Genomic DNA, 21,318 nt, shown 5'->3' with positions numbered 1-21,318 from the left:
CCCCCCCCCCCCCCGCCCCACCACCTCCCCCAAAACCCCCCAGTGATGGTCAACCAGTTTGCCCTGCGCGACCCGCGGTTCATCGGGGGCAAGACCCTGCTGCAGTACTTTGCGGTGGCGGGGCAGTCCATATGGTGCGCCCATGGACTGGGGGCCCAGCCCTGGGGCGGGGCTGGCAGGGGTTCACGCTGTGTGGACGCTTGGGGCTGGGCCGGGTCTGGTCACTCTACATAATGTTACGCACACTGTTTTGTCTTGTAGAGTGACCCGGCCCAGTTTATTCACTCTGGGGTGTTTTCAACTGACAGCAGGCCCCGCTTTAGCTGCTGCTGCTGGGTTCCGTGGGAGGCACGCGTGCATCTGAGGGCGCACACACGTACTTTATGCCAGAGACGAGCGGCGACACAGCGCCTGCGCCGCCCGGCGACACGCGCTCGGAAACTTCAATGCGTCTGCCGTGCGCCCGCGTCCCTCTCCCAGGATGAACATCGCCATAGTGTGGGCCTTCTTCGTGTTCTTCCTGCTGTGCACATGGGTGGTGCTCTCTGTCAGCAAGTACGAGAAGCGATGAGGACCGGCCCCCCCAGGTTCGAGATCCCCGCAGTGCCAGCAGCGCGCGCCGTCGGACCGGGTCCACTCGCCCGCCGCGCGGCGCGCGCATGCCGACGGCGGCGCCAATGCCGCGGCGTCATGATCGCGCCGCCCATGCGCGCATGCCACGCTCGGCGGACGGCGCTGCTGCCGCTTTGGCGGAGGGTGGCGCGAGCGGTCTGGACCGCACTATGCTTATGACAAGAGCGATGCTGACAAGCATGGCCACGCGTCTGGAATACAGCTTGTTTTACAAGATGGGCTGGTGTCGGCTCCCTTTCGCGCAAGCATTCGCGCGAACAACGCAACCGAGGCGGCACGGCGCGAGGAAGCCTTGCGCTGTGACTGCTAGCGCCGAATGAGCGCGGCGCGCGTGAGCGCTGCACCCACGGCGCGCCGCGCGCCCTGTACCACCACCGTAGCACCGGCTGCTGGTCTTTGAATAGCCAGCAGCCCAAGGCGCTGCCCACGAATCACGCAGGTTATGCGATTGAAACTTGAGTTGACAACATAAGCGCCCCCATGCTTCACAATGCCCGGGGAGCCCGGGCCTTGTTCCAGCAGTTGAGCATCCAACTGGCACATTTGGACCGCACGCGAGCGCACGCATGCAGCTGCGTACGCGTCGTCGCCAGTGCTGCACAAACGCCGTCAGCGCTGCACACGAGCCGCGATGGGCACCACCGCATCTCACAGTGCAGCTGTTGCATTGAGGTGGCACATTCACCTCTGCAAACGACTGAACCGCGCCATGCCGCCGATTGCATCCCCACCGCTCGCCGGGCCGCCGCAGCTGGATGCATCCATTTGCATGAGAAGGTGCCGTGTGGGCGTGATGGTCGCGGCTGCCCGCGCAGGCGCAGGCATTTGATGCGGCTATTTGTGTGTGAGCCGACGGCCAACGACTGCCCTTGTGTACTAGCTCTGTCCTTAACTTCGGCTCGGCTCGTGGCAACCCTGCTGCACGCGCACGCACGCCGATTCAGTCTCGTCGTTCAGTCAGCGGCTTGCGCCCGCGTGTCTTCATGCACGCGGAGGCGAAAGAGATGTGCTTGTACCAGCAAGTCTCCTACCGCGCAGAGGCCTGCAGCTGCATCCGCCCCGCTGCTGCCCTGTTTCGTGGCGCGTTAGCCAATCAGTTTTAATTCAAGCTGCGCCTCACAGACGCCTTTTCATCTTGTTTCATGAGTTCCATGCGTATTCGTTTCGGGGCTCTTACTTTGTATGGGGTGGTGTTAGACGTGAGCACGGGTGGTTACTCTGCAGATTGATACTGCTTGCTGTGGCGAGGCGTCAGAACTATAGTAGACGTGTAAAGCTCTCATCTTCACTCGGCCCCTGTACTCCATATTCACTCATACATTGACAGAGTCTATCAGTGACTGCAGGATGACCTGGAGTGTGTGTTTAGATGGTTGCTGCAGTTTGCGGTTGAGTGCCGGTAAGGCTTGCGACATGTGCACACGCGCGTGTGTCACCTTTGCTTGTCTTGTTGTCATTGTCCTTCTTTTCTATGCTCTTCCGTCCCTCTGTCTCTACTATTACCCCCCTGTCTCTAGGTTTGTAGCTGTGACGTCGTCATCGTTCATACGCTCACGACCGCATGCACTGCCAGCAGGCGGGCTGCTCAGTCTTCGTGACCGCTCCTGTGTGCACTCAGCGTGCAGGCGTGCACCACAGCTTGCGGGAGCAAGAGGGCAGCTCTGCCTGTACCTGGATGCTTTCAGCGTCGCTCTGTCTCGACTTGTCGCATGGCGTTTCACGCGTATCCTTCGGCCGCTATGCCCTCTCAACTGCACGCCCGGCACACCTGCCATGCCGCCTGCAGCGCTCTGAGCCTCTGACAACAAGTGAATCCCCCAAGCATTCTTGCGATGGACTCAAAAGTTTGAGAACTGCAGCAGGCCACTGAATGGCATCACCACCAGACATGGATGGAGGCGCAGGCATCCCTTGTCTTTCCTCCCCCCATACAAAGTTCGCTCCCATGGGGGGGAATGTGGGTGGGGCAAGGCTGGGTGGGGCGCGGCGAGGCTGGTGGAGCGGGGGACCGCTGAGGTGGGGTAGGCTGGGCGAACTGGGACGCAAACCGTGCCACAGGCAGGCGTGGTGAGGCTCTGGGCAAAGTGGCATCTGCTTAGGATGCCCCACTTCGGAGTCCAGGTGGAACGGGTACAGGCAGGGATAACCCACTCGCTTTGAGCACTCTGCTGCTTGCGCCCCACTTGCCACTTTACGTCCCCTGTGAGACTGTGACGGCCGACTACCGACTCCAAGGTATTTGAGGTATACTTCTATTGCAGTGCAGAGACCCCTGAAGTATTTCTTAGTCAGCCCGCACCTCCACACACCGTCAGGGGGGGTCAGGTTGGCAGCGTGTGAGCACCTGCCCTAATGCGTGTGAGCAAATGCACCTGCCCGTGGCTGCCCGGTGACACGATGCCAGGCCCTCTGAATCGCAGCCACAAGGGTGCGAAGCGGCGCAGGTAGTGATGGTCCGAACTTGGTGCCATACAACTGCTTTGCAAGGCACAGCGGCACAGGCTTGACCTGGGCATGCTGGTAGCTGCCACGCCAACTGCTGTGCCATCATCCTCCAATCATCACGTAAGACAAGGGGCCCTGTCGCTCGGACTCGCTCAGGCAGGCAGTGTCTCCAGGAGGAATGCAGTATTACTTGCCTTGATGAAATGAGGTGATATTGTATGTGTTGTGAAGCAGCCGTGGCTTTCCAGTACCTTGTCGCCGTGCTTTTTTGGGAGTAATTGATGCGACGGCCTGATGCCATGGGTGTCACAGCCACGGGCTGTGGGACCAGGCCGGGGGCCAGGCGAACTATTGGGACAGGTTATTCTCACCTCGCTTGTAGCAGTAAAAGTATACCTCACTACCTTGGAGTCGTAGTCGGCCGTCACCGTCTCACCGGGGATCAAAGGAGCAAGTGTGCGGCAAGCAGCGGAGTGCACAAAGCGAGCGGGGTATCCCTGCCCGTACCCGTAGCAGTATTATCCGTTTTACGGGGCCTGCGCCGGCCGCGTCCGCCTTCACGTGGAAATTAGGACCGGGGTGTTTACTGTTTACTGAGCATCTCAAGCTTGCACGTCAGCAGGGAAGCCACAATCAGCTGGATCATAGTAAGAATCGCCCTCTCCAAACCCCGCTACGATCTTCACAGGAGAAAACCCTTCGCAGCCACATTAGGTGAGTGCATATGCTGGCAGCGTCTCGAAATCGGCGTCCTTGGAGTTGTTCTCGTGCGATGTTATTCTGTACGGTCCCCAGCAACCACGTGCATGGGGGGCAGTGCCGAGGCCCACCAACCGGAGCCGTGATGGTGCGCTGTCGGCCTGCTGGGACCTGCCCTCCCGACCCCCCTTCCCCTCCTCACCCCACCCCCTCTGCTGACCTCCATCACACCTGGATAACCTTGCAGGCCAATTCATCACCCTTCAACATGGGCCGTGCCTTTTTTGTGATCGCAGCGGTCTTGGCGCTGTGCCTGACAGCGCCTGCCGTCGAGGCGAGCGCCGGCCGCGCGCTGCGCCAGCTGGGTGGGGTGCTTGGCACCGTCAACACCGCCACTGGTGGCGCAACAAACGCCCTCATCACGACTGCCACGAATGCCGCGACTGGCACAACTGCCACGGCCGGCTCTCTGGTGAACACGGCCCAGGGAACAGTCACCAGTGTGCAGGACGCAGGCACCGCTCTCACAAACACTGCAACAGGCGCCGTCGCCGGCGCCAACACGGCCGCCGGCATACTCACCAACACCGCCACAAACACCGTTGGTGGTGCGACCGGCATTGTTGGAACCGTCGCCACCACCACCCAAAACGCCGCCAGCGGCGCAGCGGGCGCGGCTGGTCTTGCAGCCAACCAGGCCACGATGGTGATCAATGGCGTGACTTGCACCCTGTGACTTGCAGCGCGCCCATCATCAGTACCGCAGCCAGGCAGCCACCGCTACCGCGACCACCTCAGCCAGGGCCCATTTACCAGCGCTGTGCGCATGAGCGCCGCGCCGACGGCGCGCCGCGCGCGCGCGCCCTTCATGTACAGGCACTGCAGCACCGGCTCCTGTGCTCGCGAATGTCCCGCAGCTTGAGGCGCTGCCCACAAACTTTATTTTTCAATTGGAGCCTGAGTTGAAACACATACGCGCCCACACAATGTACGGGGCACCTGGGTCTTGGTGCAGCATTTGTGCATCCTACTGGCACGTCTGGGCTGCACGCAAAACGCAGATGCGCCGGCGTCAGCGCCATGCACGAGCTGGAACGGATATTCCTGCATCTTACTATGCAGCGGTTGCTGTTGCACCCAGGTGGCGCATGCACCTCTGCGAATGAATTGAACCGCGCCACGCTGTCGAGGGCATGCCCACAGCTCGCCGGGCCGATGCGGCTGCACGCATCACTGCGTGACTAAGTGCCGTGCGGGTGTTTGGCGAGCGTGGCTGCCGGCGCGGGCGCATTTGATGGCGTGGGGGAATTTGTGCGTGCGCTCATGGCAAAATGACTGCCCTTGTGTCCTAGCTCTGTCCTCATCATTGGTTGGGCTCGTGGTGGCGAGCGCGCGCCGAGCATGTTTGTGCTCGTCAGCGGCTTGTGCCGACATGCGCCGAACGCCGACAGAGCGCCGACCGCGTGCGCGCACATGGATGCAGAGATACGCCTGCAAGGGCAAGTCTCCTCCCGGTCCCTCTGGTGCCCTTGAGGCGCATGCGCCCCGCAGCAACCCTGATTGTGGCGCATTTCTCATCTAGGTTGATTACATCCGCGCCCCACGGATACCTTTCACACATTTCTCAGAACATTCATGCGTATTTGTTTCCAAGTACCCCTTTTGCTTTGTATGGGGGGGTGCTGCACTGGGTTTGGGCAGGGGTGGTTATTCAGCGCAGTTGGCATTGCTTGCCGTGATGAGCCATCAGACTATATGATAGGCGTGTAAAGCTCACCTTTTCATCTGGACCCTGTGCTCAAGGTTCAGATGAGTGTGTCAGTGACTACAATACAGGAGGATTTGCGAGCACAAGTGCAGGGCACGTTTGAAAACCGCAGTGCATGTTTCAGGGATTGCTGCAAATCGCGGCCGAGTGCAGTCAAGGCTTCGAGATAATTGTGTCTACACTTCTTTTACGTTTCCTTGGCTTGCTGAAACCGGTCCTTTCCATTCTGTCCAATCCCTCGGACTCCACTATCATCCCCCTATCCCTATTTCCACCTGTGACCTTGTCATTCTTCACACACTCACAATGGCGCGCTCTGTCAGCAGTCTAGCTGCTCTCGCCTGATGACAGCACATCAGCAAGCTCAGCTCTTGTGTGCGCTCATCGTTCTGGCGTGCACCACACCTTGAGGGAGCAAAAGGCAGGGCGGCTCTGCCTGCACCCAACACGCTCAGCAGTGCACTGCCATTGTTGCTGTTGCACTTTTTGCGCGCAGGGCGCGCCTGAGGAGCGCGCTTGCTGCAGCCCGGCGGCCCCGGGCGTGCGAAACGCCGGGCGCCGGGCAGGCGTCCCGTCCCGTTAGGCTGTACCATTCCCGGCTCTTTTTGCCGCTTGCTGCTGAGCTTTGCGCTGCGCTTCCCTCCTGAGGGTCTTTGAGTAGTAACGCATGCCCCCCCCATGCCACCTGTTTAGGGTGGCGCAGCGCGATTGACAAGCAAGTGCAGCGGTGATCCGCAATGCTGTGTTTAGCGGCGCACCCTGGGGCTTTGCACTTGCCCGTCGTTGCTTTTGGCGCAGCTGCGCGGGGCTGGTGGTGGCCCAAGCTTGATACACAACGGCTTGAGTCACAAGAGGCTTGACCTGAATTTCGAAATGATTCGACCGGCTTGATGCTTCGCAGGGCCGACTTGCCGCCGACGTCGCATGCGGCTGTACCAACTGCACACTGTTTGTGTGATATTGTAGCAAGGTGCGCTGGTGCCATGTGCACCTGGCTGGCAGGCGCTGCTTGAGCCTCTCTTTGTACCGTGGCCCCTTGAATCTCTGTCACACAATGCTGATGCTACCCAGTCATATCCCATGAGCCTGGATGGCTCCAGGAGCGGGCGACCGCGGGATCTTGTAACAATCCTATACTTTGTCTCAGCAGCTTCATCGCGTTTGCCGAGGTCGAACTGGCTGTCCAGGCTAGGGGACTGTGACGAGGACTTGGCCCATGCCCCACCAGCGCAGGCGCTTTTCACCGTCCTGTTGCATTCTGACGCGCTGTTTGCTGTTACCCCTGGATTTGAAATTATTGCTGCGTGCATCATTGCATGCCCGCGGAGCTGGCAGGTTTGCTGCCACCTGGCCTGCCTGTTGCACATCTTCAATTGAATTGTTACCACATTGCGTGGTCTCCTGCTCCAGGAGCCAACCCTATAGTAATGAGGCACCAGGCACGCAAAAATCGGGCAGTCTCCCACAACAGCATTGACTCACAACTGATTCACAAGTGAGAGAGCAATACAGGTTTGAATGGACTACAAATACTGTCTGCACAGCCGACACAAGCCAAGCATGCTGTTGGCTAAATCTGGACCCATGTACAATTCCGGCAGCGGCCGCACGCTGATGACCAGGCTGGAGATGCACTGCATGACAGCAACATGTATGTCAGGGCCCCGTTCAAACAATGTCTAAAGCAACTGCTGCTCTCACTCATGCTGCTGCTGCTGCTGCTGCTGCTGCTGCTGCTGCTGCTGCTGCTGCTGCTGCTGCTGCTGCTGCCGCTGCTTGCACAGCAGCCGCTGCGCCTGCTCGCACTGCTGCCGGTGCCCCGTCCGCACCCAGTGGTTGCGGCAGCAGGCCTGGCTGCAGTAGCGCACACCCGTCAGCGCGCCGCACCCCGCGCAGCGCCGCAGCGCCGCGCCCTGCGCGGACGCCCTGCCGCAAAGCGCGCAGCAATGGCGCGGCGAGCTGCGCCTGTCGACCTCGCCACGCAGTTGTGGGGGGCTGATGGGTTCATAATGCGCCCCAGCGCCCCCTTTGACTTCGCGCGCCTCCCAATCGCTCTACTCCAAAATCAGCTGCAGTCGGGCAAGGTCGCCCGCCTGGCGGTCGGGGGCATCGAACGCATCTCTGCCAGGCCGTGGCGCGGCGCGACAAGCGAGCCTGCGGGCGCCCGCTGGGCAGACCCCGCGCGGCCGGCTGCTGGGGAGACGCTGCACTTCTGATTGTCCGATAGTGGCGAATTGATGCCGAGCGCGGGGCTGGGCAAGGTCCGCACCAGGGCAAATAGATGCCGTTGAACAGCAGGTGCTGCTTTCCCTGTCCGCTGTCTGTGCGCGCCTGAGCTTGCTCCTCCTGCAGCCGCCTCCTCTGCCGTCTCCTCCTCCTCAGTTTTCTCCTGCTGCTGCTGCTGCTGCTGCTGCTGCTGCTGCTGCTGCTGCTGCTGCTGCTGCTGCTGCTGCTGCTGCTGCTGCTGCTGCTGCTGCTGCTGAACGGGCTGCTGCTCCTGCTGATCGAACAGCTGCTGCTGCCGCGCAACCCTCTCGGCCCGCGCCTCTGGATCAACCCAAGCTGCCACCCTGCTTGCTTATGCTTTGTCCGCCGGCAACGACTCCGCGTGATTGTGATGCCGCCGGTGCTGCAAACGCCGCAACAGCTTCGCCCGCAGATCGCTGATCCCGAATGCGCCGCGCCCGCCGCCGTCCGACAAAATGATACGCATGGCCGCACCCTCCAACTGCCGTGCAAGCAGGCACTCCAACAGCAGCTGCGCGCGCTCATCCGCGCCGCCGGGGCCGCCGCGCGCCGCCCGCGCCACATCGACGGCGCTCCGCGCCTCGACCACCGCCAGGGCCAGCCGCGAGCGAGTGGCCAGCTCTGCGCAGCCGCCGATCTCTGCGAGAGCCGCGGCGAGGGCGTCCCATTGGCTGCCGGCTGCAACTCCATGGCCAGGGCCCCCTGATTGGCCCCTGCCGCCGCCGCCGCCAGCGGGGCCCAGGCTGTCGCTGCCGCTGACCGGGGATGCCGTCACAACCAGTCCCGCTCGTCCCCATCTGGCGCCCGCAGCAGCAGGAAGTTGGTCAAGATCACGAGCAGAGCCACGCACATGTCGTGCAAGCCGTCGGCGCGCGCGTCCTCCGCAGCTGCTGCTTGGCCCGCCCAGGCGTCCTCCGCGCCCGACCGCCCCTTGCCCTGCCGCAGGCTGCACCGCCGCAGGCCCCGCGCCCGCCGCCGATTGAGCTCCGACATTGCCGCGTCGCAGCGCCGCAGCAGGGCAGGCGCGTGCCCGACGAAGCCGCACCACGCATCTGCGAGGCCGTTCCCGCAGGCGCAAAGCGACTTGACGAGCAGGGCCTGGAACTGCGCGCTGGCGACCGCCACCGCGGCGTGGACATGCACGCCGCACGGGGCGGGGTGCCTGGCCTCCGCTATGCAGGCGGCCGCCCCCGGCCCGTGCTCGTGGCAATGTGCGTTGATGGTGCAGGGTCGCCCAGCTTGCGCCAGTGCTTATGCAAGGCACTGCTGGCCCACGAGGACGTCGGTGGTGATGAGGTTCAGCACCGGCTTGCGGCCAGTCGACTTGCACACACAGCCGGCGTCAAAGTCCTTGTTGGTGATCTTGACACCACCGGACAGAGTGGGGGTGACGGTGGAGTCGCTGGGAATGGCGCACGACGATATGTCGTTGAACCTGCAGCAAATGGTTGGAAGGGCCAATGGGTGGACGGTCAGAAGCGTGTTATTGCAGTGGCCACTCCCATCTCCGACAGCTGCTGCGGTCACCTCGACCAGTCAAGGAGGCGAGGTGGCAATGGGGGTGCTTCGAATCTGGCAATTGCCCTCGTCATCCAGTCATAGCAGCGCCTCAATACCAGCCAACTTTGGGCACCACACACCTGCTCTTGGTGCAGGTCGCGATGACGGTGTGCTGGCGACCGATGACAAAGCGCTGCACCGACTCGAACTCCAGACCCAGGGTGCCGTTGTTACAAGTGGCGGTGGCAGCACCGGCAGTGAGGTACTTGTTGGTGCACTTGAGGGGGTTGCTCTTGGTCGGCTTGGGGACGCACACCTGAGCAAGTCGGAGTAAAGCAGGTTAGGGGTTGGGCATATAATAATGATTGCGAGCAGCCGGAGGGCTGCTTTGCCGATGCATGCACAAGTCAATTGAAACACGTTTGCCATTGCAAGGGTCCAGCCTCCATACAACAGCGGGGGGAGGGGTCACCACACACCTTAGCAGCGAACCCAACACTGAAGGGGTAGTTGGCCGGGATATGGGTGACATTGATCTTGGGCAGCTTGGTGGTCCTGTGGAGTGCGTAGGGGGGTAGCCATCAGTGCTTGCCGCGTGGTCTCTTCACCCCTTTACAGCATCCACCAAATTCCAGGCCTTGAACAGCGGCCACATGCGGCAATGATCCAGCTGCTGGGCCCTACAACATAGCCTTGCACTCGTGCCACACGCCATGCCTCTGATGCACATCCACTACTCACATGGCGCCCTGGACGAACTCGCGGACGTTGGCACACTTGCAGGTCGTGGGCTTGAAGCGGGCCAGGCTGGTGAACTTCTTGCCAACGTTGATCTTCTTGCAGGTGGAGGCGGTGCCGGTCGGGGGCTCCCTCTGCTTGGGGCTCACGCAGCACGCCTCAAAGGTGGCCTGGCGGACCTTCTGGAGCAGGCGGCGGCCGCCCCCGATGTCGGCGGTAATCTCGCCGTCGGTCGCGACGATCTCGGCGTTCGCGTCGACGAAGGGCGCGACGCGGCCGGCCGCGCGGATGAACGTGTAGCCACCAATGGCGGGGCCGTCCACAACGCAGCGCTTCTGGCGCAGGGTCTGGGGGACGCACTGCTGCGCAGTCGTGGCGCAGCCGTCGGTGACCTTGAGGCCGGTGAAGACGGTGCCGTTGCACAGCGAGCCGAGCAGGGTGGAGGTGCAGATGTTGTCACCAGCCGCAGCAGTGCCGACGACGGGGGGCGAGTTGATGCCGGCCAGAGCAGTGTTGATGGGCGCGGCGGTGGGGGCATTGATGGTGAAGATGATGGTGACCAGAACCTTGCCTTGGTCCAGGAGGTCACACCTAGAGAACGCGCCATTGACACTGGTCAGGCCGGCAACGGTCTTGATCTTGGCCACAGCAGCGTTGACAATCTCGGCCAGGCCGGGGGTCGGGTCCGGGCACCTGGCATTGTTGGCGGTGCCATCAGCAGGCACCAGCAGCAGGAAGCTGTTGGCAACAGCGGTAACGCCGCCAGCAGTGTCGGAGCCGGGGACAACCAGGGTGACCTTGGCAGTGACGGGCTTGATGGAGACACCGTCGTCGATGGTGTAGTTGAACACCACGTCACCAGCAAAGCCCCTGAATAGGGAGGAGGGCAAGCATCAAGGGTGGGTGGGTGCAGAGGTCAGGCCCCACATGAGGCGCAACCCACATGAATAATTTTGCAAAGCCGCTGCCCATGCCCTGTGTTTTACCCTGACGTCGATGGGGGGGGGGTCTGAGCATGACACCAAGCCCAGATCTTAAGATCAACCGCACTCACGGGACGAGCTTCAGGGTGATGGCACCCGCGGGGGTCACGGTGACATTGCCGGTGTTGCTGACCACAATAACCTTGCCACCGGGGTTGGTGGTCGCGTCATTGGCGAGCACACCGGGCGCGGCAATCACGCAGTCAGCGTTGAAGGGGCAGTTGAACGTGTCGTCGCCAGCGGTGGGGGCCGGGGGCGCGGGGTCGGTGACGGACAGCTGGATCAAGAGGTTCTTGGCCAGGGTGCCGTTGGTGACCAGAGAGGTGAAGGTCGTATTGCCGGCAAAGTCCCTGCATCAAAAGAGGTTTTGTACAAAGCAAGAGAGTAAACAACCTGCAAATTGTGGGCAAGGCGACTTCTACAATCCAAGCCCTGGTCACCGTGCATGCAGTTCCATCCTATTTGGCAGCCAACAATTCTTCCCATTGTACTAGGCAGCACTCACAGCGGCGGGATGAACGTGATAGCGCCATCGGAGGTCACGCCGAGCGTCCCCACACCGGGCTTGGAGGAAGAGGCAACCACGAAGCCGTTGGGGCCGGGCGCACCCTTGAGCACGCCGGGCGCGGCAATCTTGCACACTCCGTCGCGAGGGCAGATAAACGTGACATCGGGGGTGGTGCCTGCCGGGGCTGCAGATTGTGGTGAGGAGGGGAGGTAGGAGGGAGGATGTTGAGTCAAGCGTTTTTCTGGTGTCGTCCATGCGATGGCATAGATTGTGGGGCACTGGGTGTCGATTGAGGATCACCACTCATTTCAAGCACATCCTGGTGATGATTGAAAGCTCATTGTTTGCTGTACTTGTCCAGCTCCATCATTAACCCAAATCCTAGGGATGTGCACTCACGGACGGTGGTGTTAACAGTGGTGTTGCTACCAACAGTGTTGTTACTGACAGGGGTGGAGCAGATGTTGTCCGCAAAACCTGTGCCAGTGCAGTTGCAGCTGAGCAGGCCGTTGCAGACACCTGGGAGGGAGTGCATGATCATTGTTTTTGCGGTTGCCAAGACGTGCACGAGTGGCAGGGAGCGATTGCCATACATGATTTTGCCGCATTGTTTTGAGGGACCCGGCTAGCTGAGAATGTCAGCAAAACCAGCTGGTCTGTCATGGCAGCTCACCGCCGTTGAGGCAGCCGGGGAGGCAGACGGGCAGGGGGATCTCAGGCAGAGCTGGCAGCAGGTTGGAGATCGTCTGGCACAGCGGCAGGGTCGAGAGCGTGTCGGTGACGACCGCGCAGAACATGGTGGTGCCTGCAAGTGCAACAGCGAGGGTCCAGTCAGTGGAAGGTCAAGAGTTGAAAAAAGGTATGCCGTGTTGGAAGGCAAGGCAGGACAGGGCACATGCTGACAGAAACAAGCTGGCAGTGGCAGGCTGTCAGCCATTTCAGCTCTTTGTTTTCTTGCCGCCCTCAACGCCCACCGTTCAGGATGCCGTTGAAGGTGAAGGTGCCATCCTTGTTGATGTTGATGGTGCCAACATCGGGCAGGACGCCGAGGCCCGCAACGCTGAGGATGCCACCCAGGTTGAGGTTGGGCGAGATCACGCCGCTGAGCAGGTTGCCGGTGAAGTTGGTGCCGCCCTTGAGGTCAATAACGGTCTTGTTACTGAACACCAGGGGCAGGATGCCGCTGACGGCGGGGATTTGCAGGTTGCGGATTAGGTCAATGCAGATAGGGGCGGTGGATAGCAGGTCGGTGACCTGGATGCACACGCTGGTGGATCCTGCGGGGAAGAGGTGAGCACAGGGGGCCACAACTCAGCGCTGTGGTGAGGTGTTGCCTGTGACGATGGCACAAACACACTGCAAGGGAGACACAGAGCCTCGTGCAGCGTGTCACTTCGGCTTGAAACAGTCATCGAGATGCGCATTACCGTCGTGATGTTGCATACCAATCCCGCGTGGTCTTCTTGCTCTCACCGTTGAGGTTGGGCCCGTTGTAGAGGAAGCTGCCATCGACGCCGACCGTGATGTTGCCAATGTCGGGGAGCTTGGTGATGCCCCCAACAGAGAGCAGGGCGTTGGGGTTGAGGGACAGCACGCTCGACAGCAGCGCACCCTTGCCGCCGATGAACGAGGCGTCAGTGGGTGCCAGGATGAAGCTCTGGTTGCCGCCAAGGATGCCCAGGGGGAGAGCGTTGGTGACGCCGGGCAGAAGGCCAGCCGCAGTCTCCAGCACGGGGCCCACAGCATTGTTCAGGACACCGTTCAGGACAGCGTTGAGGCCACCGCCACCCAGGAGGTCGCCGGACGCGAGGCCCAGGAGGTTGGTGAGGAGCCCGCCATTGCCGACGACAGGGACGTTGCCCACGGGGCTGCCCACGACAGGGCGGCCTCTCAGCTGGGTGCTGTTGAGCAGGCCGCCAGGGACCGGGACGCCGGAGACGGGGCCAAACAGGCCGCCGACCAAGGGGAGGCCGCCGACGGTGCCGGACAGGAGGCCGGAGGTGGAGCCGGAGAGGATGTTGCCGAGGACGTCGGTGACGCCCCCAACGAGACCGCCGGCGAGGCCGCCCGTCAGGCCGCTCAGGAGGCCGCCGGTAGCGCCAGAGGTGCCGGTAACGGTACCCAGGAGGCCGCCGCCGGTGAGGCCAGTGAGAGTGTTGACGAGCCCGGTAGAGTTGGAGCCAAGGAGGCCGGCGACGGGGCCAAGGATGCCATTGAGGAGGCCAGTGCTGTTGGTGCCGCCCAGGACCGGGAGGCCGCTAAATAGGCCGCCGACAGGGATCATGGGGGTGGTGGACCCCAAATTGAGGGTCTGAAGGGAGTTCAGGATGCCATTCACTGTGTTGATGAGGCCGCCCAAGAGGCTGCCGCTCGGGATGCCATCGAGCTGCTGGAGCTCACGGCCGGTGCGCTCTGCGTCAACGCTCGCTGCGGCTAGCGGCGCTGCGAGCAGCAGCACCGCCATGGCGGCGGCGAGCGCCATCGAGTGGCGGGCCATAGTGGGACTGGGGGGGGGGGAGACAAGGGAGATGCGTAAGGGCCGGGAAGGGCGAGGGGGAAGTCATTGGGGGGAAGGGGTGAGTGGAAGCGGTGTGACGGGTGGCTGCTGACGTGAGCGTGTGAGGGTGCTACTGCCCTGACCAGCAGAAGGGAGAAGGCTGAGCTGACCGTCTGCTAAAAGGCTTGGGCCCCCACCCAATTGAAGAGGGGAGGCCCGCTGGCACAGCTGTCGGCCGTTGCAGTCACCAGGTGCTCAACAGGAACCCTGCGCATGAGAAGCCCTGATACCGGCGCGAATTGTCAAGTTTACATGTCACCAAGCTTTGGGTGGCTCACGTAAGTGCTTCGCGTGCCACCAGAGATGCGGAATGTTTGACGTTCGAGCCGTGTTGAAAGGCCGACTACAGCGACCGCGTTTTGAGCAAACAATAAAGAACGTTGGATATCTGTGCCGTCCTATTGTAGCCTTCCTGCGGATCGCGTCAACACTTTGAACAGCTGCGTGAATGCCATCGCATGCCCACGGCAAGCACGCCGTGCAGCGAGTGCAGGCTTGCTTGGGTCTCGAAGGCATGGGTACTGCGCAGCGGCGCAAGGCGGCAAACTGTTAGGGACGTCAGTCAGTCTTGACGCGAGCTCCGGGCCAGCGGTTGCCTTATGGCTGCCTGGTGCCACCAGCAGGGGATGCTGTTTCTGCTACTTTTCAAGGGGATGCTGCCACGGGAGAAACACACATGCCATCAATATAGCACACAACACATCCTATGATGCAGGTTGGTGCCGAGGGCCCCGACCAGTGCCTTCAGTTGGAGCCTGCCACGCGTGAAATCACTCGCGCCTCGTGAAACGGCGATCGGGCCATGCCAGCGGGACAGCGGTGCACGCACATGTAAAGGAATTGGATCCCTTGCCTTCCTTGCGGGGTTTATCAAGCAGGGGGTACCATGCTGTAGGTAGCATGATGGTTCAGGGGGGGGGAGTAATCACTCTCAGCCTCTGACCCCTGCGACGTCACCCGGTCCCCATGCTTGGTATCGGGGGCCGCCCGCGTACAGGGCACCGCCTAGCGGCTCAGCCAGGCGCCGGCCTTGAGCGAAATTCTTTGGAGGGTCGAGATAAATGATAAAATCATGCGTTGAAAGCCTTATCCGGCCAATGGCGGCCACGCGGGAAGGCCATGGAAGGTCACTCGGCATACAGATTTAGTGAAAAGATGGATGTCGGACAACGTGCGGCTTGTTCCGGTTCAGCAGGTGCTTTGCGCCCTCAACTGCACGCCCAGCACAGCTCCAAGCTGCGCCGCCTCCTGCAGCCCTCTGGGCCTCTGATAAACAGTGCATCACACAAGCATTTTTGCGATGGAATTCAAGGTCGACGATCCCAGCTGGCCGGTGAACGGCTCAACATCTGGTCGCCAACACACACAAAGGGGAGGGGGACCCATCCCCCGTGGTTATGTGTGTGGTGGGGGGGAGGGGTCCGGGGGAGGCTGGTGAAGTGGGGCGATATTGGAGGGGGGTAGGGTGGGCGGGCTGGGACTCAACGTGTTGGGACTCAACGTGTGCCACAGGCATGCACGACGAGGCTCTGGGCATAGTGGCACCTGCTTGAGGATCAAAGCCTCTGGCAAGAGGTGACATCGTGCCGAGGCGGCGAGCAGAGATGAAGCTTCAGCATTATGGTTGCTTGCGTTGTCACAAATTTTGTGCGCGGTCTCTGGGATTGGTGGCGGCCAATGTCGGTCATCCCACGGTTGACAACCCATGGAGGTGTGTGACAGCCGCAGCGCTTTTTTGAGATGCTAGTTGTCTGGTGATTGTGGTGCAAGTACAGTGGAAAGGTTACGGGCAGGGATACCCCACTCGCTTTGTGCACTCTGCTGCTTGCCGCACTTGTTCCTTCGGATCCCCGGTGAGACGGTGACGGCCGACTACGACTCCAAGGTAGTTGAGGTGTACTTTGATTGTCTGCACGTGCCCGCTCGCAACAACGCCTCATGACAATCAAGGGCAAGACCAATGGTGTATGTCTTAGTCAGCCTGGACACCATCAGGGGTCGGGTTGACAGGGGGTGAGCACCTGTCCTAATGTGTGCGAGCAAATCCATCTGCCCGTGGCTGACTGGTGACAAGTTGCCAGGTCCTTTGCATCGCAGCCCCAAGCACAGGAAGCGGCGCAGGTAGGGATGGCCCAAACCTGTTTGTGCCATGTAAGTGGTTTGAAATGCTCAGCAGCACAGGCCTGACCTGGGCGTGCTGGCAGCTGGCACGGCAGCTCCTGTCCCACCATCCACCAATAATCATGGTGGCCCTGCTGCTCGCGCCCGACCACGCGTACGCAGGCAGTGTCTCCAGCATGAATGCCGTACGTGGCTTGCCTTGGTAGGATGATGTGAAATTTTTCCATTCCGTGAAGCTGTGCTGGCTTTCAAGTACAAACCATATCACTGTTGCGCTGTGGGCGTGATTGCTGCGGCGTCCTGATGTCACTCAGTCACAGGTGTCATAGCCCCGCCCGATGTACATCTGGCCCCTGTGCAAAAGGGGCTGTGGGATGAGGCCGGGGGGCCAGGCAAATTGCTACCACAGGTTGTTTCCACCTCAATTGCAGCGGCATCCCGTGTTAGGGGGCCTGTGCCAGCCGTGTCGTGGTTGAGGTTGAAAACAGGAGCGGGGTGTGCACCCGCTTTTACTGAGCATCAGGAGCTTGAACTTCAGCAGTCCGCAAAAACATTATTGAATTTTCCATCACCCTAACCACCCTCCTCACACCCCTCTACGATCTCCAAAAGTAGAAGTTACGCTCCGTGGCCACATCAGGTGGGTGCGTATGCTGGCAGCGGCTAGATTACGGCGTCCACGGAAAAACTGTTGTTTATTGTGTAAAGTGAGCTGTACGGGGCCCAGCAACCAGGTGCGTGGCCGGCAGTGCTGAGCCCCACCGACCTGGGCCATGATGCATGGTGCCTGCCCTGCCCTCCTGACCCCCCTCACCCCCATTCACCTCCTTAACCCACCCTTTCTGCTCACCTCCACCACAACTACATGATCTGGCAGGGTACGACATCTCCCTCCAACATGGGCCGCGCCCTCGTCACCGCGGCGGTCATGGCTGCGCTATGCCTGGCGATGCCTCCCGTTGAGGCCAGCGCCCGCCGCGCGCTGCGCCAGCTGAGTGGCACGACTGGCACTGTCAACGGCGTCATCACCGGCGGCGCCTCTAACACCGCCACGGGCGTGCTCACCAGCACCCCCACAAACACCGTTGGTGGCGCGGCGGGCAGTGGCGAAACTGTAGTCACCACCGCCCAAGGCGGCCCCAGTGGCGCAGCGGGCGCGGCGGGTGTTGCAGTGGATGGCGTGGCGTGCGATGGCAGCAGGGTACCCCCCACCGATCCTGCAGCCAGGAATGCCATCTTTACCGCGGACACCTTCATCTTCACAGGGACGTCGGCCGCCGCCACCACCGCCAGAACCGCCACCAACGCTGCGGCAGATGCCGCCAGCACTGCCAGCAACCTCAACCAGCGTACTGGTGCGACTGGCACCGTCAGCGGCCTCACTGGCGGCGCCTCGAACACCGCCGCAGGCTTGGTCATCAACACCGCCTCGGGCACAATTGGTGGTGTGCCAAAAGTCACCGGCACCGTCCCTAGCACCGTCTTCAGCGCCGTCCGAGGCCCTGTGGGTGCAGCTGCTGTTGGTGCAGTTTTCACCGCCCAGGACGGTGTCAAGGGCGTGACGTGCGGCGGCAGCGGGGTGCCCCTCATCAACTCCGTCGGCCAAACTGCCACCACTTCCACAATCAGACTCGCCAACGGGGGCATCGCGAACACCTTCTACATCGACAGCGTTGCTGACAACACTGCAAGATCTACCGCCAGCACTGTTGGTGGCTTGAACAGCGGACCTGCCGGCCGCCGCCTCAGCCAGCTGGGGGTGTGACTGGCAGCACCGCCAACGGCCTCGCTCGCGGCACTTGTGGCATCACCTCCAACGCTGGTGCTCGCGCCGCCAACACAGTCACCGGCTTTGCGTTTTGCGGCCTTGTCGAGGGCGCTGCCACCGGTGTCGGTGACTGGTGCGGTTGGTAGAAAAGCGAACAATGCTACTGGCGCCGGAGATGGAGCGACAGCGTGACTGGCGCCCTCGTAAACACGACTGCCGGCGGCTTTGGCGGCGCAACCTGCGCTGCTGGTCTGCTCCTAAACACTGTCCAGGGCGCCGTTGGTGGCCCAAAATGCAATTATTTCCAGGTGAAGTGCATCAGCGTCTTCTGACCATGTAATCGCACCACAGTGGCTGCTGCAATGCAAGCAAAGCAGCCACCACCGCAAACGTCTGGCTATATTTTTCCCAGCATCCCAGTCACTCAGCCACCTTACCCCACGCAAACCAATTTGAAGAAGATAGTGCATGTGTTGGCTTCTGGCAGGATATAAATTGAGTTGACACTTCAAGGCTTGAAATCTGCGACAGCTTCAGCCGAGTCTTTACAGGAGGAGCAAGCAAGCCCAGGCTTGCAATAGCTGCTACCGCTAATAGACCCTTCCCTTCATCCCCCCCGTGCGCGCATGCAGGAAAAAACACTCAAATGAAGTCCAAAAAAGGCTAATAAACTAGCAACATACCCTGGCTTCCAGCGTGCGCAGTTGCCAGAAAGTTGCGCGAGAGGGACGCAGAGCGAGGTAAGTCGCCATTCGGACAAGATGCGACACGCCCACCCCTGAACCTGAAAGACCTCCCCTTGATCTGACCCTGATGCGATTGCACAGAACGACATCTTTTGCACTGCAATTTTTTAAGGACACACCCTTTCTTTTGCTTTGAAGTTACCCAAACTGTTGTGCGATGAAGGTGCTGGAAAAACGCAAAGTCAAGAGAACCCGCTCAGCTGCAGCAAAGCGGGGTTGCCATGCGATCACAAGGACACGCCTGGCTTTGTACATGGCCCTGGCTTGTACAAAGCCGCGCAGGGGTTTGGTGCGAGAGAGGTGATAAACATTTTGGCGTCTGCAAGCAAGCTGGTGCCACAGCTGCTGTCAGTCGCTTTTGCCAGCGCTTGGACGCCTGAATCAATCGGAGATCAGGTGGGCTGCGTGGGCGTTGCTATTATTGAGTGCAAGCATGTCTAGGACAGCCGGTTCCAGGGGCGACAGCACGACTGCGTTAAGGGGTATCAACCACCCTGGCAGAGAGGGTCCACGTGGGCAAAGCCGCCTTCTAGCCAGGCGCCGCCACCGCCACCGGCTGGCGACAGCACGGCTGCCTGGGCTGCGGTGCAGGCAGAACTGCGGGCTGCGGCCGCAGTGGTGCAGGGTCACCCTCGAGGAAGTGGCTGGCCGAGGCATGATTTGCTGCGGTGGCCTGGCTGCAATGCTAGCTGGGGGGTCCTGGCTCCTCTGCATCGATGTAGCCCTGGGTCACGTCCACAGCGGGGACTTCCCGGTCTTGCGGAGCCCACGCCAGAGGGAAGGTCAAGCCTGCGCCATGGAGACGAGCGCGAATGATTCCACGCAGTGGAATTTGTGTGTGTGTGTGTGTGTGTGTGTGTGTGTGTGTGTGTGTGTGTGTGTGTGTGTGTGTGCGCGCGCGCGTGCGTGCGTGCGTGCGTGTGTGTGTGTGTCCGTGATGGGTGTGTGTTGGGGGTGCCACTCAAGTAGATTGCAGGATGGGCCTGAGTCGTACTCCCGGTTGTGGTTGGTTCGCTGCTTAGGGTATGCATCAAATTTGTGACAGCAGTAGGGTGTGCGCGGCGCTGCGGCCACACAGGCGCCCAGGCATGTGCCAAATGCATGCCTCAGAACGCGTACGACATGCTTGCAGCCAAGGCAGCGCGCGCGCGCGGCCTGCCCCCAGACCAAGCCCCGTCCTGGCGTGCACCCCAGATCGTGAAGGGCTGTGCAAGGTGGGGGGCGCCCTGCACCTGTTGTCTGGTACGAGGCGGCGTAGATCGCGTGCATAGTGCTGCCCGGCAGCGCGCTCTTGGCGGGCTGAGGGAAGAACCAGGTGCGGTTGAGGCCCTCTGGCCGGTACTCGCAGGCGCCTGTCGGTGTGGGATAGGGTGGGACGAGTTGTAGGGTGCGCTTGGAGCGAGAGGGTTGTCAAAGGAGCTCGTGTGGCCTGGTTAGATCAAGTCCGGGGCTGGGCTTTGTCAGTGGGTTTGTAACACTACATTGGGGCCGGCTTGGGAGGAGGGGGGGGGTGTGGGGGTCAGGGGAGGGAGCACAAGGTGTATGTGATCTCTGGTCCAAAAGGGGGTTTGCTCCCAAATGCTGGATTGCTTTGCGAGAGTGGCAGCTCGGCCGGCCGCTTTCAATGCAGGGTTTGTGGAGCCTCCGCAGCTGGCACGGAATGGGACGTCGCCTCTGGCCATACCCGTTCCTCGTTGGCGCCGCTCGCACGCCTGCGACTGGACCTGCGCACACTACACTCGTCGCGGGGGGAGGTCCAGCAGGCGTGCTCGCGCGGCGCAGCTTCCAAACAGGGTGGGCCCCAAGTAAGCGATGCGTGCCGGCCCTCTAGCGCATGCACGCGCGCACCCGTGAAGGACCAGGCGCCGCCGTCCCACACCTCCACCCAATTGTGGTTGTTGAAGCGGTCGCCTTTGGAAAGATCCCGCCGGTCCTCCACCCAGCTGGGGGTGCCTGGCGATTTGGTGGTGGCCGCCATAAAGCTGGGGTCATTGTCGCGTGCAGGCCCGTGCTGAACCCACCGCCGCCCGCGCAGGGCACGGCTGCAATGCGCCGCGGCGTGAGGCAGTCCATGGGTGCGCGCTGGCAGTCCGACGACAGGCAGAGCACACTACTCGAGCGTGGGGAGGGAGAGGTAGCAAAGGGCAAGAACGCGTGCAGAGCGTGCAGAGCGTGCGCAGCGCACCCGCGACGCGCGCAGGTATGCCCACGGCCCGGCACGCGCTGGCCAAGAAGATGGACAGCCCCGAGCACGAGGCGAAGCCGGCCGCGATGACTTGGGCGGGCGACAGGATCTCGGGGGCTTGGTCCGGGACAAAGTGGATGGGGGGGTCGGAGAAGAGCGCCCACACGTCGCGGTTTATGATCTGGGGGGTTTATAGGTTGGGAGGCGGGGCGGCGCATGAGTGTGTGCTAGGGGAAGGAGGGCGGTTTGCAGTTGGTGGCGGCAGCCCGAACGTGGCGAGACGCGCGATCCATCACGCCGTCCCGTTGATCAGTCGCCCGAGATAGCCGGCGGCTTGGTATCATATCGGCCGGCCTCTTGCGGCCGGCGCCCACGCCCCGGCCCCGCCGCGGCCCCCGCTCCCCCCGCCCCCCCCCCCCC

At 61.7% G+C, this 21,318-nt stretch overlaps 5 protein-coding genes across 5 annotated transcripts in view; 3 read left to right on the top strand and 2 right to left on the bottom strand.

The window, feature by feature from the left end:
- Positions 1–45: 45 nt before the first annotated feature.
- On the top strand, positions 46–571 carry MNEG_0104 (hypothetical protein; the record flags this gene model as incomplete). Its single annotated transcript, XM_014051416.1, has 2 exons — positions 46–134; positions 481–571. 2 exons carry the CDS (start codon positions 46–48, stop codon positions 569–571), a joined length of 180 nt encoding a protein of 59 aa, XP_013906870.1.
- Positions 572–4,045: 3,474 nt separating this feature from the next.
- MNEG_0103 (hypothetical protein) lies at positions 4,046–4,513 on the top strand (the record flags this gene model as incomplete). Its single annotated transcript, XM_014051415.1, has 1 exon — positions 4,046–4,513. One exon carries the CDS (start codon positions 4,046–4,048, stop codon positions 4,511–4,513), a length of 468 nt encoding a protein of 155 aa, XP_013906869.1.
- Positions 4,514–9,043: 4,530 nt separating this feature from the next.
- MNEG_0102 (hypothetical protein) lies at positions 9,044–13,985 on the bottom strand (the record flags this gene model as incomplete). The annotated part of the gene is made up of 10 exons (XM_014051414.1): positions 9,044–9,227; positions 9,433–9,608; positions 9,772–9,847; positions 10,034–10,900; positions 11,085–11,363; positions 11,519–11,705; positions 11,921–12,040; positions 12,195–12,326; positions 12,496–12,798; positions 12,995–13,985. 10 exons carry the CDS (start codon positions 13,983–13,985, stop codon positions 9,044–9,046), a joined length of 3,315 nt encoding a protein of 1,104 aa, XP_013906868.1.
- Positions 13,986–17,097: 3,112 nt separating this feature from the next.
- On the top strand, positions 17,098–17,964 carry MNEG_0101 (hypothetical protein; the record flags this gene model as incomplete). The annotated part of the gene is made up of 1 exon (XM_014051413.1): positions 17,098–17,964. One exon carries the CDS (start codon positions 17,098–17,100, stop codon positions 17,962–17,964), a length of 867 nt encoding a protein of 288 aa, XP_013906867.1.
- A 1,434-nt stretch (positions 17,965–19,398) lies between these two features.
- Positions 19,399–21,318, bottom strand: part of MNEG_0100 (transglutaminase domain protein) — a gene marked incomplete at both ends in the record, with an annotated part of 3,159 nt that continues 1,239 nt past the window's right edge. Inside the window, 4 exons of the mRNA XM_014051412.1 lie at positions 19,399–19,502; positions 19,946–20,065; positions 20,562–20,666; positions 20,899–21,079. Of these exons, the coding sequence (XP_013906866.1) occupies positions 19,399–19,502; positions 19,946–20,065; positions 20,562–20,666; positions 20,899–21,079 (510 nt within the window). The remainder of the gene's footprint in view (positions 19,503–19,945; positions 20,066–20,561; positions 20,667–20,898; positions 21,080–21,318) is intronic.

The sequence above is a fragment of the Monoraphidium neglectum genome, assembly GCF_000611645.1.
Source record: "Monoraphidium neglectum strain SAG 48.87 unplaced genomic scaffold scaffold00007, whole genome shotgun sequence".
NCBI lineage: Eukaryota > Viridiplantae > Chlorophyta > Chlorophyceae > Sphaeropleales > Selenastraceae > Monoraphidium > Monoraphidium neglectum.
This window is presented reverse-complemented; position numbering and strand designations above follow the sequence as displayed.